General features: G+C 39.1%; 1 protein-coding gene across 4 annotated transcripts in view; it reads right to left on the bottom strand.

The window, feature by feature from the left end:
* Nucleotides 1–863: 863 nt before the first annotated feature.
* The window catches only part of LOC145987715 (uncharacterized), a 621,803-nt gene continuing 603,101 nt past the window's right edge, over nt 864–19,565 (bottom strand). For all 4 annotated transcript variants that reach the window (XM_083122297.1, XM_083122295.1, XM_083122298.1 and 1 more), the window contains exons 9-10: nt 18,163–18,324; nt 864–3,418 (exon numbers count right to left, since the gene is read on the bottom strand). In XM_083122297.1, the coding sequence (XP_082978423.1) occupies nt 3,332–3,418; nt 18,163–18,324 (249 nt within the window). In that variant the 3' untranslated portion in view covers nt 864–3,331. The remainder of the gene's footprint in view (nt 3,419–18,162; nt 18,325–19,565) is intronic.

Below are 19,565 nucleotides of genomic sequence, written 5' to 3'. Positions count from 1 at the left end.
GCTATCATTCTATGCTGCTCTTCCTGCTATCTTTTCCTATGTCTTACTGTCTCTTTATGTGTCTTTTTACCTGTGACTATCTTCCCTATTCTTTCTCTCTTCTATTGCTCCTTATCCATCCAACTTTGTTTGTCCTCCACGCTGTTTTTCCCACGTTCTTCCACTTTCTCTATCTCCTCTCTGGTCTTTTTCTCGCACACTTCTTCATCATTTCATGTTCTCCCTCTGTTCAACGGTTTCCCCTGATCTCTACCTCTTTGTTTGTGTCTACGTTTGTTTTTCTCTTTCTTTCCATGTTTGTTCGTTATTCTTTTTCGATCATGGTTTCTAGTTGAATCTACCTGCTCTCAAACTAACACAGAAGAGAGAGAGAGAGAGATATCGGTCACACCCCCCTTGTATTCCTCTCTTCTCTTTTTTACTCTTTTCTCTCCTAATGAATGTGTATGTGCATGCATTTGTGAGACAAGAACTACAGAGACAAACGTGACGCACAAGAAGCCTCGGTCAGGAAACCACAAAAAACGAAGTTAAACAAGATAAGAATGAGAGGCTAGTTTCTCTGTGTGTCTGCACCCTCATCACAGTCTCTTTTTATTTCATTCACTCTCTCTCTCTCCCTCTTTTCTTCCATCCTACCGTTTCTCAACTTTTGTCACCCACTTGTATTCTTCATATCTAAATTAAATTGGATTACCTTCTCATAAAATTCCTTTATTCCATGAAAATGTGATAGGCGAAGTTTACGGATCACCAACCTTTTTTAAAACATTCTATAATGCTACATATTTCAATATTATATACAATAAAGTACAAAGAATCATCATTTTAGAAGAAAGGATAAGTAAAACGCAATAACTGGAGAGTATTTTATTAACTGCTATAATACTCCATACATACAGAGAAAATGATGCCTACACACTAAACTTCTTTGGCACAAACAAAGCTACTGTGAATTTTTTTCCTTTTTAGAAAAAGCGAGATAAGGAGGCACACGATGGACACAGTTGAAAGTAGTTCGAAAAAAATACAAATGAAGGCAGACAGTTGCTCGTGTGAATATTTTGACGTAATGCCTTTCCATATAAATGTGTGAAACGAAAACTTTAAATAATAAAATAGATAATACAACCACTAAGCTTTAAAGGTACTCGTATCAATTTGACTTTTTTTATATAAAAAAATCTTGCTTTTTATCATTTCTTCGCCGGCTTCCCAAAATACATTCTCAAGCGAGGAGACATTTCGTTTTTACAGCAGTCAATATATTGGGAAGGATAATTTAAAAATCGATATGATTTTAAAAGAACCTTTTCATCCAACGTCGATATGTAAATTGATAGATTGTCGAGTTTCTTACTGACTAATACTCCTAAAAAAACAATAACTTAAGTATGGCACTAACCACAAAGAATTAACCAAAAACAACAACAATTAACAATACAGTGTAAATAAAACAATTCAGTTCCTAATTGGAAAGTGACGCAATAAATTGGAATATCAGCTCGTTGTTCAATAACATCAGGTGAAAAGGCAACAATGCTAAAACTACCGCATTTGTCCAAAAAATAAGAATGGGGTTTGGAAAACGTTAACGTTCATCAGCTAAACAATTAATAATCATATGAATAACTTTTAAAATTTTATATAAACATCAAAATCTAACCAGGTTCAAATTAAAATCCTATTTGATTTATCTGTTCAAAATTAATTGGCACTAATTATTAAAAATATCGTTGATATAAACAATTTATCGTAATTGTAAAGTCTTATAGCATTTTGTATGATGCCAACGTAAAATTTTGTATCGTTAATATATTTCTCAATATTTGTGTATGGAGTAAATTGCAGCAAATTGAATATCTTAAAATAAGCTCTTTGCTCAATTTCATAGTTACAGTGCTTCTCTCGCAATACAGCATCATGTATTTTAAAATTTTTCTTTTCTCCTGATGTTATAATAACGGAAGATTGCAAAATGGTACATGTTTTAAAAACAAGTAAAAATACCAACCCGGATTCCAGTTTTTAACTGTAAACACTAATGCAGTTACAATCATATAATACATGAGAACAATTTTTATTTTGATATGACTATTACTTATAAACTATCACAGCATATAGGGACAAATAATTTACCTTCTATTCAATTCTAATGTTTCTGAATTCAAAATGCATCTCCCTTCCTGTAAGAAAAATTATTCAAGATTTCTTCACGGATACAGTGCATCATCACCATAAATTTCATCGCCAACCACCTACCTAAACGCTAATACAAGTTCCAAATGAAAAACAAAAATAATTCAAACATCCTAATCGAAGTACAAATCCATTTCACTAATGCCGTTCGTTTAATTCTAAGTTTCTTGTTGTACTGACCGAAAGTGTTAGGAAGGGGTGGGGAGCAATAAGGCATACAAATACGAAGATAAATAGTTAATAAGACCGTTTGCGTTATGACGTGTACATTTTTTCGTGTGTGAGTGTGTGTATGCGTGTGAATGTCTGTGTGGGTTCTTACACACACATTAGATAATACAAGGATTATAGCTCGTGGTACAATAAGAGTTTTTTCTTAACATTGTGTATCACTTATAACTTTTTTTTGTATATATATTTATACTCCATGCAAGCACTTTACGCAGACGACGCCAGAAATTATATGGATTCGAATGTCATGGTTGATTTTCTTCCAACACTATTCCACATAGTTTTCTCACATGCATGCTGATACTGAAATGTTTAGTGATTTTTTTTCAGCATATTAGTGTACATATGTGTAAACGTGATATACGTTTTGATCGTCACATAAAAAAAGAAGAAATACATTTAAATTTCGTTCATTTCATGTCGAAAAAAATCTTGTGATTTGTGAGCGTGCATATGTAATATTTTTTTTTACATAAGTAGCACATTTTCTTTTACAACACTGAATTGATTTTTCAACTATCTTCATTCACTCGAAAAAAAACACACATTTCATCTTGATTTTTCTACACTGAAAGCAGCAAATGATGTTTATTTTTGTGGTTTCTGATTTATCATATTTTACATTAGTGTTAATTTGTTATGCGGGGGGGTGATATGTAGATTCTTGGTACGCAATTGGTACACACACATATCTTCACCTTCGTTGGGATATCACTTCACGATGGATTTTTTTTAGAGGGTTTGATCTTCAAAGAAACAAGTTTGAACTCTATCCGCTTTGCTTTGCAGGATGAAATATATAATTTACTTTTTTTTTTCTCGAAATTTGTCTTCAATAATATCAATTTTTGTTTTACCTTAGAATGTTTTTCCTCACATTTGTGTTTTAAAATTTTGAACGTCATTCCTGAACACTAACTTCACCATTGGTTAATGGCAAAACTTTCGTTTCTGAAGCCTCCGTGCACTGCGAATCCAAAGTTTGGCCCTGTTACAAGAATAAATAAAAATATGTTATAAATTTCTATTTGGAATGCTGAAAAGTAAAATTAGAGTATAAAGCTAGCCAAATGCACAAACTTTCAACACAACAAAATAATCACACATTTCATATATATATCTGGCAAAGTAAGCGTTAAATCAAAAACAAAATGAACTCTTAATAACACTTCTTTCCACAGTGAATTTAGTTTTATTGTTTATATATGTATTGTGTATAAAATATAAGCACACATAATATTTTATCTTATTAAGGTATATCGGCGAAACTTGGGGCCTAGCTTTGCGGGAGTGGGCAAGAATCTGAAAGTTTTCCATCCCATAAAATAACGTCCAGGACTATTTATGCTAAATAGCTGGAAGCTATTTTATGCTGTGAAAAAAAATGGATTATGCCTCTCCCCCATAAATAGGCCCCAGCGGGGTGGCGGGGGGTTCGAAGGGGTGCTTGAGGACTTCTTAATTTTATTTCGCATCCCTATTTCAAAACCTTTGTTCAACCGAAAACACTAACTCTTAGAGTGTCATATTACGTCATATTGAGTGCTGAATGTTAAGCACTGAAGCTGTTGTTGTATACAACAGGCAAGCCATCGGTTCTAATCTGAAATATGATCCGCATTTACTTTCCTGTACTGGCGGCAGTCCCTACCGATCAGTAGCCTTTGTCTTCCTGTCGTCAGCATTGTTGTTAAGAATTGCTTCTTTAAGTAGTCTGCTTGTGGCTTTTCGATAATTGCCTATAGCTCAGTATGATTTATTTCATTGTTGACAAAAGGTTTATTTTCCGCCTACTTGTTCTTTCTCCTTCCTCCAAGTCGCACTGGAACAACAATTTGAGTTGTTTTTAAGTATCACCAGGTCATGGTGGGGAAATTATTTAACGCGAGTTGTAATGTGACTGGTAGTTTTCTGGTTAATGCGTTCCGTTCGTTACGTAGAATTTGAGAAATCTTGCATGTTCTGTTTGTTGTACTTAACATGTCTAGTAAACTTACCATTTCATACTTTTTCAGACTGTTACGAAGAGGTCCGAATGCGGTAGAACGGACTTAAACAAAGACAAATTTGCTGTGCACTTCGCGTTTTGTCCAGACACATTGCAACATCTGGTTCAGAAGATAGGTATATATGTATTTATAACTATATTCGTCGTTTGAAAAATCGCATCAGATTCCTTGCAACTTGGCAGGCATTTGTTTTCGGAAGTGTGACGTTACGTCATGTGATATGAAGAGTAGCCTCGTATGGGCGGAAAAAATGGCCCACTCTCTCATTCTGGGGGCACTTCGTCTCCTACACTCGTTCACAGGTGGACCCCGTAATCCTGAATCAAGTCGTCTGTGTACTGAGAGCATTTGCTATAATCAAGATTATAAAAAGTACACTTACACTAATTCATTTATTAATATTGCACGTGTTATTTTGTTTTTTAAGCACTATTTACTAAATAAATACTATCATAACTCAAGCGGTGATTCCGGATTAGACGATGTCTATTTGTCATTGGGGCTTAACGCTGAGTAGATGTAGATGATTCCCCCCTTATTTAACTGGTATCTTCCAATATAAAATGAACTATTTTTTTCTATTAATCTCAAAATCCAATCTGATTGGGGTTTATGCCATTAAGAAATGCCTATTTAAATTGTTGCTGAATATTTATTTGAATAATGATTGAAGTTAGGTATTGTTATGAGAATTAAAGTTATTGAATGAGAATTTTTAATGATAAAATTCTAATTTTATAGAAGACCTAGTTGTTTGGTTTTGTTAATAACTTATTAAAAATTACATTTATTTTTGTACATTTCACAGTCGGCCTCTAATACTGCCCCTTTAGTTTATGTAATTATAGGGAATAATGCTAGTCCAAATCTAGAATATATCCGTCATTTCTAAGGGTGTTGACATATAATGTAAATGAACGCATATGATAAGAGGGGTATACAAATGTAGACATCGCATCATTTCACAACTTGTGTTAACCAGTGAAGGTTTTTCTTTGTAATACTAATTATTCTGGTTCATTTTCAGTAGTACACTCGGTGGCGATGATTAGGGAGGGCGGGGGATGCAGTTGTCGCCGCACTATGGTCTCATAATGTTAAACTTTGTCTGCAAAGAGAAAGTAAACTGTCCTTGTGCCCCCCAGTTTTGACACCCAATCGCTACTGACTACACATGTTGCACATGTAACTCCATTTCTGAACTCCTCAAATATGTGCACATAAGCTAACAATATCTGTGGAGACGGTAGAGCCAACGGCAGTGATAACGGTAGGCAAATTGTCAATCACTATTTTGACACTCGGATACTAAATAAAACATCCTGTGTTGTTTTTTGAGAAATGGAATTCTGTTGATGCGAAGACTTTCCCCCAAAATAGCTCAAACCAAGAATAGGAAATCATACAGTGAAGCAACAAGGAAACTAGACGCACCACAATCAGCGATGCAGAACGGCGCCCGCAGGTATGCAGCAGGAATCGAGGACAGAAGAGTGTTCAATCCTCCCCCTCCCTCAACGAGTCACAATAACTTACCCCCGAGGCACAATAGAAGATTTCCCTCCACCTACCAGGCTAGAGGTCAGCAAACCCGGTGACAAAAGAGATCTCACCAAAAATAACGGCCAAGTAAGTACAGGCAACTCCAAATGTATTTCAGAAGAACTTGACACTTCGTTGTTTCAATTATGTTACCAAAATGTTAGGGGTCTCCGAACCAAAACAAGAGAATTTTACACGAATGTCCTTTGTAATAACTTTAGTGCAATAATGATAACTGAAAGTTGGTTAGCAGATTCCCACGAGAATAGTGAACTTTTCGATGAAAGATATGTTGTATATAGGGGGGACCGAAGCAAAAAAGTGTCTGGTAAAACAATGGGTGGTGGTGTAATCATTGCAGTGAAATCAAACGTTAAGAGTGCATTAATAGATTCGCCTTGTTTACATCCGAATATAGACTGCATTTTGATTAAACTATGGTTAAATGGATTAGGAACTGTATATATTTGCGTTGTGTACATAGCACCTGGTAGTAACAAAGACACATACACTTTATTCTTTAGGTTCATAGAAAAGCACTGTCAACCTGGTGACGCTAAACTCCTGATAGGTGGGGACTTTAATCTGACAGATATAACTGGTAGCAATTACAATCTAACTAGTTCATCAGCAACAACGTATTTCGATTTAAACAACTTTATTAATGTGTATCAACTAAAAAGCTTGAACGACATTAAAAATAGCAATGGGAAAACACTTGATTTGTTTTTGATAAATGGGCAGGGAATAACAGTAACACGAAACACACAGCCACTAGTTCCTGAAGACACACACCATCCCTCGCTGCTAGTAGATATTAATTATGTCAAAGAAACCCGCGACAAAACTTGTCAAAAGCTACAGTACAACTTTAGTAAAGCCGACTTTCCATCCATCTATCACAAGCTGCTTAACACGAACTGGGATATATTGAAAACAAAGAATGACGTTGATCAAGCTACAGACGTGTTTTATGAAATTATATATAAAATATTCGATGAATGTATCCCCTTAAAGAAAAGCCGCAAAAGACAATACCCGTGTTGGTTTACGAGCAGCATTATTAAAAATATAAATAGGAAACATTATCACCACAAGAAGTGGAAAAACAGGTGGGAGACTTTCGATACCACTACAATAAATTTAGCGAATTTCGAACAATAGTGAGGAAAGAAATTATTGATGCATACAACAGTTATGTTGCCAATTCGGAAATAAATATTGCAAAAGATAGCACCCAGTTTTGGTCGTTTGTTACAAATAAACGCAGGAAAAGTAACAAAGATCCTGTACTTTTCAAAGATAAAGTGTTGTCAGACCGACTATCAGTAGTCGAAGCTTTTGCACAGCATTTTCAGTCGGTGTATAAAAAAGATCCCCCTAGATATGACATGAAAGTATTGCCTAACCATAAACAATATGAAACTTTGGATAATCTTAATATTACAGAGATACAAATTGAAGACGTAGAAAAAGCAATTAAAAACTTAAAACCTAAGAAATCAGCCGGACCGGACAAGATACCGCCCTATGTAGTCAAAGGTTGCAGTAATATATTAAAATACCCGTTATATCTCATTTTCAATTTAATTCTTGCAAAACACAAATTTCCTGAAAAATGGAAAGCCACGGCAATTTGTCCACTTCCCAAAAGCAATAACACTAATGACGTACAAAACTACCGACCAATAAGTATATTATCAGCCCCAGCAAAAATATTCGAAAAAATCATGCACCGTTACATATTTACCCACGTAAAACCTGTAATATCATCGTTTCAGCATGGCTTTGTACCACGTAGATCGGTGTTGACCAATCTCTCCGATATTACCAATTTTATTAGTTCAACATTGGACGAAGGAGGTCAGGTTGACGTAATATATACCGACTTTTGCAAAGCGTTCGACCTGGTTAACCACGATATTCTATTAAGTAAATTAGCATGCTTCAATATTTCTGAACCACTGCGTCAACTGTTCGCTTCCTATTTGCAGAACCGTAAGCAGTACGTAACGTATAAAGGCCACACATCCGACGAGATAAGAGTCACCTCAGGAGTACCTCAGGGGTCTAACCTTGGGCCACTTCTTTTCACATTACTTATTAACGATTTGCCGGATTCATTTGAAAACTCACACAAATTGCTGTTTGCAGATGACCTGAAATTTTACAGAAAAATAAGCAAACAAGATGACAGTGTGCAACTTCAAAATGATGTTACAAAGTTAGAAACGTGGACAAAAATCAATGATTTAACACTAAATATCAGTAAATGTCATTATGTAATGTATACTCGAAAGAAAAACCCAGTTGAATTTCAGTATCAAATATACAACAATACTCTAGCAAGAAATTTTACAGTCAAGGATTTAGGGGTTATTTTTGATTCAAATCTTACTTTTAATAAACATGTAGAACAAATAATTAGTGGAGCGTTCAAGAACCTTGGGTTTATTCTTAGAATGGGGAGGGATTTCAAGAGTATACAGACACTAAAAGTTTTGTATTATTCATATGTAAGACCCAAACTCGAATATGCATCTGTTATATGGAATACAGACACAGCAAAGTACAGTGTAGCAATTGAAAGAGTCCAATCGAGATTTCTTAGATTTTTAAAATACAAATTTCAGAAAGTTTACCCCACATTTGAACACTACGACAACCTAATATATGAATGTCGGTTTACAAAGCTGTGTCACAGAAGAAGGTTGCATGAAATAGTATTTTTGTGGAAATTGTTAAATCACGAAATAGATGCTGAACATCTACTCTGCCAGATTAATTTTCGAATCCCGTCGTCGAAAACTAGACTAAAGAATGAAGTTTTTCTTATAAAGAAGGCTAGATCCGAAATTAAAAAGAAATCTCCATTGTGGAGAATGTGCACCAGTTACAATAACTTGCTAATCAAGAATAACACCATTGACATCTTTTCTATGAACCTAAGGGACTTCAGTAAAACCAGTATTAACACAATGGCCTAAGCTTAAACACATAAGTTCGTATTTAAATTGTGTGATAAAGTGTATATATATAAAAATATTTTCAATATTTATATTTATATATATATATATATATATATATATATATATATATAATTTCTATCTCTATATTACAGAAATATATGTAATTGTAATGACTATGTATCCTTCATATGGGCTCTGTAATTAGGTATGTACCTGTTGAGTTCAATAAATAAATAAATAAATAAATAAATAAATAAATATCAATTCATGATCATCACGTTGTGGAAAACAGGCTGAATGAAAATAGCGATTGTCAATTCGCCTACTATCTCTTTCCTGTTTTGGAGGTATCAATTCAAAAATTATTTGAATATTATTAGGGACATTAAGCGGGCTGGTTTTTGCAATCAAGCTAGATGGCTCATATCCCACATATGAAGGTTTATAATTAAATTGGAATATTGTCCTCACAACTCTAGCTGATTGGCTGATTTTTTTATTCTTTAGTTCGCTTTTCTGCCACTTTTGGCTAATCACGAAGATGAAGATGAGTGATAATATGGTGAAACGCATAAAGGGACACCCACAAAGAACATCCATGCCGGGATTCGAACCCGAGACCCCGGGCGTTGTAGCACGCTATGCCAACCACTCCGCCGCGGGTGTCGGCACAACACGAGCTAAACACAAATTCCTCTGCTGAGTTGCCTTTAGGGAACGAACTCGCAGTGATTATTAATTTGTTATCATTCTCTCGATCCCAAACTGAGCAAGTCTCTATAATTATTTCATTTATTGATGTATCTACGTTAAAAAAAATATAAGTTCCAACTTATCTTTCTGTTGAGCATAGTACATATACAATAATAAGAATCTTACATTATTTCTTTCAAGGTTTGATGAAATACAGCAAAATATTATTCTTAATTTCATGCTTATTGAAATATTTTTTTTACATCTAGGTAATACAATGATTTTGAAGGCCATAAAAAACTTGAAACTAGAATGCAAAATTTGAGACAACTATTTTCTTTGTCTATATTGTGGTTGAGAATGATAGTTGTTGAAGACGGCTATCAACCATCAGATCATAATCTTGTAAGTTTTGATTGTATTGAATACACAATTTTGATCATTTTCAAAACTTGAAACTTTATTACACGAAATTATTGAAGTAAATAACAATGAATTATCAGAAAGGAATATCGAATAATGAAGAAACAATGACGTCTTTTATTAGCAAAAATTATAACTACTTGCAGACGTCATTCGTCAAGTGACGCCATCTACGTATTAGCAAACAACGGAATTGTGAACAGTCTAAAGTGAACACATGCGCCATCTAGTAGCAAATTCCTGAACTAATTAAGGAAAAAATGCAAAATACCCCCTCTACCTCAAGTCAGTATGGAAGCTGCCCCAAGTCCTGAACCCATCCCCTAAACGGATCTTGACTTTTGAGAGTGATAAGCAATGCAGACTTCTGCGACTGCCCCTTAGGGCGTATTGTGGCCCGTAGGCCTAAATATGGGGCTTATATACGCCCACGGAGAGAGGAAGTGGTTAAGAAGAAGAGGGAATATGGTAAAGTGGATGGTAGAGAACAAAAGAGGAACAAGAACTGCCCTCCCTGAAGGGGATTCGAACCCACGACCTTTAGATCTCGAAACAGCTCCCTTACTGACTGAGCGATCGACGATATTGACTCACTTTATCTTTGGAACTTGTATTTATACCAACGTGTTACGTGCTTGACCTGAAAAAAATCTCTGCTTTCCTGGAGGAGATTTGAACTAATGATCTTCAGATCGTGAGACTACAGTCTTACCGAAGGGGTAGCTGCGACAAGTTGCGAACTTAAAAATTACCAACACTCACCAGAAAAGTGGCAATATATATTTGTTGCTACCTTATTTATTACGTATTACTTCAATTACATTTTCAACTCATGATTTTGAGGATCCTCATGAAAGTGAGGATTGCTGTGTTGTCAAATTTCCCCCGCTCAGTGGCATGGGTTATTTGCCACCCATTGCTCTGTATTATGCCACTTCCAAACCGATTTCATATATCATCACACTCTTTCATGAGCTGTCTTTCAGCTCGTGAATGTGAGAATTTCGATATTGCCAAATTTCCTCGATGCATTTCGATACTTAATTGTCAATTATCGTTTCCCTTTTCTTGTTTCTTTTTCGAGACTGACTCGATCGATGTGGGTGACGAAACTGTACTAAAACTGTTCAGTGACTCGTTCCTTCTTCACATCGTGGACAAATGTCTTCTCCGCGATCAGGACGACGCCGCACACGGTGTTGTCGGGCAGGACATCGTAGAACTCGCAGACAATCTTGATGTTCGTACGGTCGTTAACCACAACCTGCTTCCTCTTCGAAGTGTTGATGACGAACATGGGCCTGCGGGCCATGAACTCGTTGGGAGTGTAATAACATGTCCACGTTGCTGGAGGTCACTCTCTTGTACGCTGTGTATGCTTCGTACAGTTTCAGGTAGTCGCCGTCTGCGATGTTCAGGTTGTAATTCTCGCGCGGGAAAATCTCGTTGCAACCATTTTTGAGGTAGGCGTTCTTGATCTTGCAGTTGTCGAATTGGCTGGAATCTTTCGACCGGTTGTTGTACATCCCGATCTGAAAGTGAACGGCTACAAAGTCGGGCATGATGTACTGGATGCTGTTGAATTGTGTAGTCACGTCGAACTCGAAATGATTACCGGATGCCGGTCTCTGCACGCACTGGTAACCGTAAAACTGAATGGACACTTGCGGATTCTTCAGGATGTCGGACTTGTACTTGAGGGCGTAGGTGGATTCGTATTCTTCCACGGGCATGCTCAACTCCATGGATCGGATGAGGATACTTGGCAGCGTCGGGTAAAGTATTGGGAAGTGATGTCCCGTCCGGGGTCAATGTACTGTAACGCATCAGCACCTCGTTGTCGTTGGCGGCTCTGCAGAAAGTGACACGTAAATCACCCTTCCATATGATCTCCATGTAGTCTGAGAATAAATCGGGAAGCAGATGCATGTGAAATAGCACTGTGTGGCTTTTGGTTTTGAATTTCGTATCTGCTTCGAATCCCCCTGCCAGGTAGTAAGCGGCGTCGGCTTTGGATAGTTTCAATGTTGCCACTGCGGACGAGGTGATCCCGAGGTATTCAACTCGATCGATGACGGTGCCATGCTTCCTGACTTCTACCTGCGAGAACATGTAGGTTACGAAGTTATCTGGGAGTCTCAGATTCGCGTTGGTAGCGAAATCCTCGCCATTTTCCTTTTTCATTACATCGAATTTAATGTACAGGTCGGCCCTGTGAGGGTGAATGAATCCATCTCCAACGTCCACGTCGAACTCGATCTCTCGGTTCGGTTCGGTTCGTTTCGATTCGCGAACTTGGGACGGTTGGGAGGGAAGGACTGCAACTCGTAACTTTCGATTTGCTCCATGGTTATTTATATGTTGATTTCTATGATCGCTGTGATCGTGGCTTCAGCAAAATCCACTACGTCGCCCTTCTCGATGGTCACTACTAATTCTATCTGGTCGATGCGGTTGCTGAGACACGGGGAAGTAGATGGGTGAAGAGGGTATGAAGGTGATCGGCTCCATAAACTCTTGAGTTCGGTTTGAATGTTGCGTTGGTGCCTGTTTGTTTGTGACTGCCGATGCCATCATCCTTGGTGATCATGTCTTCGGCCACGTTGCAATGCACGTTCAAAGTCTCGATGGCCAAAAATTTTGGAATGTTTGCGCCGATGTGTTTGAATGCCTGCCTCGAGCTTGGTGTGATTCTCGAAGCCCAAGAGTACCAAAGTCCATTGTCTTTTCTGCAGACATCAACTCCACCCTGTGTGTAACGAAATTTTGCGAGAGCAGGACGCTCCTCGGCAACTGAGCTTGCAAAGTGGACAGAATGTACTGCCCGGGTGTAATGCTGATCTCGTTGCCGATTGTGATGGTGGAGTTGTGCTCGGTCACATTGGGAATCAGAACCATGCTGTAGAAAGCACGCAGGGCTATGGATTTAGGATAAATGATCTGTTCGTGCAAGATTAACTTCAAGACCAATGTCTCGCTAATGAGATGGATCACTCCCATCTTTCAAGTTCCACAGCGAGTTCTGGAAATCTTGGAATGTCGGGTTATTTATTCGGGACAGAAAGGCAAGCATGGAAACAAAAAGGTGACCGCGCTTCAGTTCCTCGAAAACCTGGATGCGCTCGTCGTTGTAGTAGAGATCCGAGGAGGCTAGATACTTGACCAAGTCTGCAGGGGGTTGACCACCGCACGAATCGAAAACGGAAGCCCTATTCGCTTGTTTGTGGGAGCAGATTCAATGTGTGCCTGGATTCTTCGAACTGTTTAGGTTGAGAACACTACACTCTTGTTGAAACAGACCGTTGCGGGGTAGAGAGTCGGACATGAAAAACCCGCCCCTGAAGCGTTTAATGCCTAACGGGTCGATCAAAGTTTCAATGTAGTAATTGGAGAGTGGCTCTTTTTTTAAGCAACTTGCTGAACGTAGCACACTTGTGCTGCTTCACGCCCTTACCCTTTTTCTCCATGGCCAGGTTATGACGTTTCTGCTCTGCCAGTGCGGCCTTGTTCTTTTTGGCGTGGATGACGGTTTTGGCGATAGCAGCGCTGCCATCGGCCAAGCTACCCACGGTGCCTAAAGCTGTCAGGATGGCGGGGATGCTGATTATGAAGCCTAAAGTGTTCGTCTTCTTTCTCGAGCGATGCAGCCTCCTCAATCGCGGCGTGCTGAGCAGCAGTTTCATTTCGTGACCTTTAGCCAAGCATAACCTCATCGACCAGATACTCGTAGAATTAGTAGTGACCATCGAGAAGGGCGACGTGGTAGATTTTGCTGGAGCCACGATCACAGCGATCATAGAAATCAACATATAAATACCATGGAGCAAATCGAAAGTTACGAGTTGCAGTCCTTCCCTCCCAACCGTCCCAAGTTCGCGAATCGAAACGAACCGAACCGAACCGAGAGATCGAGTTCGACGTGGACGTTGGAGATGGATTCATTCACCCTCACAGTGCCGACCTGTACATTAAATTCGATGTAGTGAAAAAGGAAAATGGCGAGGATTTCGCTACCAACGCGAATCTGAGACTCCCAGATAACTTCGTAACCTACATGTTCTCGCAGGTAGAAGTCAGGAAGCATGGCACCGTCATCGATCGAGTTGAATACCTCGGGATCACCTCGTCCGCCGTGGCAACATTGAAACTATCCAAAGCCGACGCCGCTTACTACCTGGCAGGGGGATTCGAAGCAGATACGAAATTCAAAACCAAAAGCCACACAGTGCCATTTCACATGCATCTGCTTCCCGATTTATTCTCAGACTACACGGAGATCATATGGAAGGGTGATTTACGTGTCACTTTCTGCAGAGCCGCCAACGACAACGAGGTGCTGATGCGTTACAGTACATTGACCCCGGACGGGACATCACTTCCCAATACTTTACCCGACGCTGCCAAGTATCCTCATCCGATCCATGGAGTTGAGCATGCCCGTGGTAGAATACGAATCCACCTACGCCCTCAAGTACAAGTCCGACATCCTGAAGAATCCGCAAGTGTCCATTCAGTTTTACGGTTACCAGTGCGTGCAGAGACCGGCATCCGGTAATCATTTCGAGTTCGACGTGACTACATAATTCAACAGCATCGGTACTTCATGCCCGAGTTCGTAGCCGTTCTCTTCCAGACCGGGAGGTATAACATCCAGGAGAAAGATTCCAGCCAATTCGACAACTGCAAGATCAAGAACGCCTCCCTCAAAAATGGTCGTAACGAGATTTTCCCGCGCGAGAATTACAACCTGAACATCGCAGACGACGACTACCTGAAACTGTATGAAGCATACACGGCGTACAAGAGGCCCAAGTTCGTCATCAACACTTCGAAGAGGAAGCAGGTTGTGGTGAACGACCGTACGAACATCAAGATCGTCTGCGAATTCCACGATGCCCTGCCCGACAACACCGTGTGCGTCGTCGACTTTATTGCGGAGAAGACATTCGTCCGCGATGTGAAGAACGAACGAGTCACTGAACAGTTTTAATACAGTTTCATCACCCACATCGATCGAGTAAGTATCGAGAAAAAAACGGGAAACGATAATTGATAAATAAATATCGAAATACACATAGCTCTCAGCAAGGACATTTGGTAACACCGAAATCCTCACTTTCACGAGCTGAAAGACAGCTCATGAAAGATTGTGAGGATATATGAAATAGGTTTGGAAGTGGTATAATACAGAGCAATGGGTGGCAAATAACCCATGCCACTGAGCGGGGGATATTTGACAACACCGCAATCCTCACTTTCATGAGGATCCACTAAATCAGGAGTTGAAAAATAGCCATAATAGAGGACAAGGAGATGACAAATAGGTTTACAAATGGCATAAAGGAGAGCAATTCTTGACAAATAAGCATGAATACGGGCAATACGAAAATCCTCAAAATCACGAATCCTCATTTTGATGAGCCAGAATTTCGCATTATGCACTACTACGACATTATGGCATACAAATATGAGCAGTTTTCTGGCCGCAAGTAAGTTGCAGTCTCCTTTCCAGGAGAGGTTCTTCGGAATCAAATTCAGATAATACGTTTCGAGACATCAATATACACAACAGCAAGCTGGTCAAGTATTTCTTGTCCAGTAGTGTTGACATCCTGAGCCTTTCGCACACATGAATTCCGAAATCAGTTCTTTCACTGAATTTTTTTCTTATAGATGTACAGACCTCTCTTTTATTTATCACCTGAAAATTTGGGGTGGGAGTAATTCTTCGTCCACCTTCCCCAAGTGCTATGTTAGAGGAGGTACATAAGTTGAGTTGGGCTATTAATTGGGGAGTGGCTCAGGAGGCGCAAGAAATCACACTTGATTAGTAATTTTCTTACTTAAAAGTACTAATACATAGAAGTAAATTTAAATAATATAGGATTGTATAAGTTAACATGTTTTTCGATTACCAATAAAAGTATTGTATTTGGGCCTTTGTGATGAATGTTCAGTGTGATATTTGAAATATTTTTTGAAGGGAAAGATGATACTAATAACGTTTGTGAAGTGTGTGGGTGTGTGTACCTGTACATTAAAAAGGCTAACGAATTCGACCCTCTTTCCAAATATCACTGCACTTTCTTGGTTTTGGATGAACGAAGAAAAATGTATTTGGGTTAATCGGTTTCATTTATCGAACAGAAATCGGAACTACTTTAATACACCTCACTCACATATTTGCAAACTAATCGCGGCGGAACAAAAGTATCCAGTATGTGTTCATGAATTTCATCTAATCAACATATCCTCTCATCCTTGCGATTAGGCAAAAGTGTCAAAGTTACAATAAAATTGAAACATCACAAAGCATGAATCCAAATTCTTGAAAGCAATCGTTTCCCTTGTAAAGTCTGACTACTTCTTGAACCAATAACACTGTACAACAAATTTGAAGACATTTTCTGTCCTTTAGGTGAAATCATGTGATTTGGACTAAACATAGGATACAGAATTGAAGTGTGAAAACCGTATGCTTCTATCACGCATCATTTTCATTGGACATCCGCCTTATTCCTTGCTACAAGTATATGTGAAAGGCATATTACAATAACCTGTACAGTAAGAAAACACAGTAACAATACCTACGAACATGATGTTGTGGAGCATTTATGCTTGTATGTACATATCTGTAGGGGTCTCCCTGATGATAGACCAACCATAGTCAGCAAGAAGCATACTGCCGTTCCAACTCTGAAGCGCTTTTCAAACGCAGCAATGTACTGGTGGAACCTTTCCCCATGATCAGGTTTTGCGGGGAAAGCCCACATATGAGTCCAGAAGGTGAAATTTGAGGTACATGTGGTACCCCATGATATGAAATCAGTGCACCATCTCACGAACAATGGCTTCATATTTGTGTGCTGTGACATTAACCAGGAAAGTATAACACACCAACTTGAATGCCTGCCATGCTGCCTTTGCTGGATCAGAAAGTGTAGAATCAAACTGCTGTAATCTGTGTGCCAATAAACACACCTTCCTTAAATTTGCCTCACTTAAGTGTGGGAATTTCGTCCAGAGGTACCTGAAAGCTTGGCCTTCTTGGCATAGTGCTTTGACACAGATTTTCATCAAACCCAGTCTGAAGTGTAATGGAGCAGAAAGACATTCTGATTGATTGATTGAATTAAAATTTTTGGTTGCGTCGGCATGAGTGGCCATTTTCTATCCTTCAATATATGCAGTGAAATATCCCCTTATCTAAGATTCTTACTTAAATGTTAAGACAAGGATTGTAAAAAGCGACAAAAGCAATTATTAAAAAGTCGAATTATCTAAAAGCTTCTTCACAGACCAGCTAAAGCTAAAATAATTAGATAAAACTCTTTATTTCCTAACAGGGATGACAAACAGCTGGCAAGATTAGAAGTGTGCCGGAGGAAAGCAAAATATGCACATTCAACAAGAATATGTAGAACACTTGAAACGATATTACAAATACAGCACATGGGAAAGTCCAACTCTTGCAGCAAGTGACCATGGGTTAGACGGCTGTGCCCAATACGCAGTCGAAAAGAACTTCTTCTTGACTAGAGAGAAAGGGAGGAACGTCATGCACCTATGGTGGGCTTAATCGCGTGAAGCTTCTTTCTCGTTGCCCCACATTTTGAGGCTTCTCAAGTTGATCTCGTGATATGGTACAGTGTTTACAGACATAATGATAATCTCTGTCCCAACTATCCCTCTCACAGAGGAAGCAACAGTATTTCATGTAACCGTCTTGCATACATCTTATCCTGCCATTCCAATGTATATTTTAGAGCATTCATTCTTTGTAACACAGGAGAAACATACTTTCGGCTATTGTACCATACGTTTCTAATGCAACCTTCAAATTTTGTGTTTTTGGCTAAATGACACGTGATACACGGAAACAAATTGCAAATTCGTTTTTGCCATGCACAAATACATTAGAAACATACATTTTCATCTAAAGGACAAATTTTGTGTTGTGCAGTGTAATCATTTTTTAAAAAAAGTGCCTCCAATGGGGACCGAACCTGGAACTCCTTACTTACAAGGTGACGACGTTAACATAAAACCTTCGGGGAGGCACCCCAATAGAGTATGTGATCGAATGAAGAACGTACCGAGCTGAAAGAATTGACAAGGGACCCTTCTGCGTCTGACTGCTCCTCGGTGTGCGACCCATCTTTGTCGTTCTCTGTGACATCACACTTCTTCACGATGACCATCGAGTCAGCTCCCAGGGAGGCTGAAGGTGGTGTGCTCTCTCCGTCTGTGGTTTTGTCCTGGAACAAAACACAATATTATAAACGCCGTTGTTTTTTCTGCCAATCTTCCATATTTGGGGGAGGGGTCACTTCAATTGGGATATTAATTTACCTTTTTGCCTGAACATCTTCCAACTCAATCAAACCTTAAAACTTTTTCCTTTGACATTTTAAAGCACATTTGATGAATAAAAGTAACAATTATTTTGGGTGGTACGAACGAAACCGAGCACCTGCTGTAACCGTACATATTACCACTATATATATCATTACTAATTCTGTTAAGTATATGTATATGCATATTCATATTATTTATTTAAGATGCATATTGCTCATATACCCGTTTAAGGAAACTCTACTTTTCGTGGGAACGAAGCAGATTCTTGTCTCCCAGGCCTGACCTAAATTCCACATCTTCCTTCCAAAAGGGTGAATCTTCTGCCCGTCATCTCCCACCTTTTAAGAACAATAGTAGTGGCTATTTCGGCCCAAACTTTCACCACCACCTAGCGTGCTTGGCGACAGCCGCTTGCTGTTTTTCAGCCAAAATAGATTTCTGTTGTCAGATAACGTTCATCAGGTTGGGTATGTCGGTAGCAGACACTTTCTTGAACCTTGGCCTGCATGATTCCGCGGTTCAAATGGAAAGGGTCAATCAGGGCTTTCTTCCTTTATGTGGATATTTTGGGAAGAAAGGGAACCCGCGAGAGGAGAGAGAACAACATTTTTCGTTAAGGAAAGAACAGGACAGATCTAGCCAAGTGTTCATAGAGAGCGGTTCGTTGGAAGTGCTTTACAAGACAGTTTTTGACAAGTGCTCTTAGAGAGCAGTTCGCAGATTTCGGGCACGAGAGTTTATTGCAAGACTTCGGACACAACGGTGCATTGAAAGAGTTTGCTCAGTGATGTTGACTTGTTTCAGTAACTCGCAAGAGACAGGCAATGGAGTGCATTGGTTGTCTTTCTGCTCTGTCCGATTTGACACCGCGAATAAGTGTCAGTGACTGTTCCTGGCGTCGAACCGAGAGAACATCTGCCTCGCATGTCCACCCAAAGCTGACGAGCCGCGGCCAGGTTCGAGTCCCGGAAGTCGACACCGCAGGTGAGTGGAAGTAACGGACTTGCAATATACAGTGCATCAGAGGTTTTCGGACAGTAGACAGAGGAGCAGCGAACAGTGTAAATAAGTGTGAATAAATGTATATAGTGTACACGACGTCTCTCCATAAGAGCCCCTCGAACTAGATTCTTTTTTCCCC

The sequence above is a fragment of the Lepisma saccharinum genome, chromosome 5, assembly GCF_977018435.1.
Source record: "Lepisma saccharinum chromosome 5, izLepSacc3.1, whole genome shotgun sequence".
Taxonomy (NCBI): Eukaryota; Metazoa; Arthropoda; class Insecta; order Zygentoma; family Lepismatidae; genus Lepisma; species Lepisma saccharinum.
This window is presented reverse-complemented; position numbering and strand designations above follow the sequence as displayed.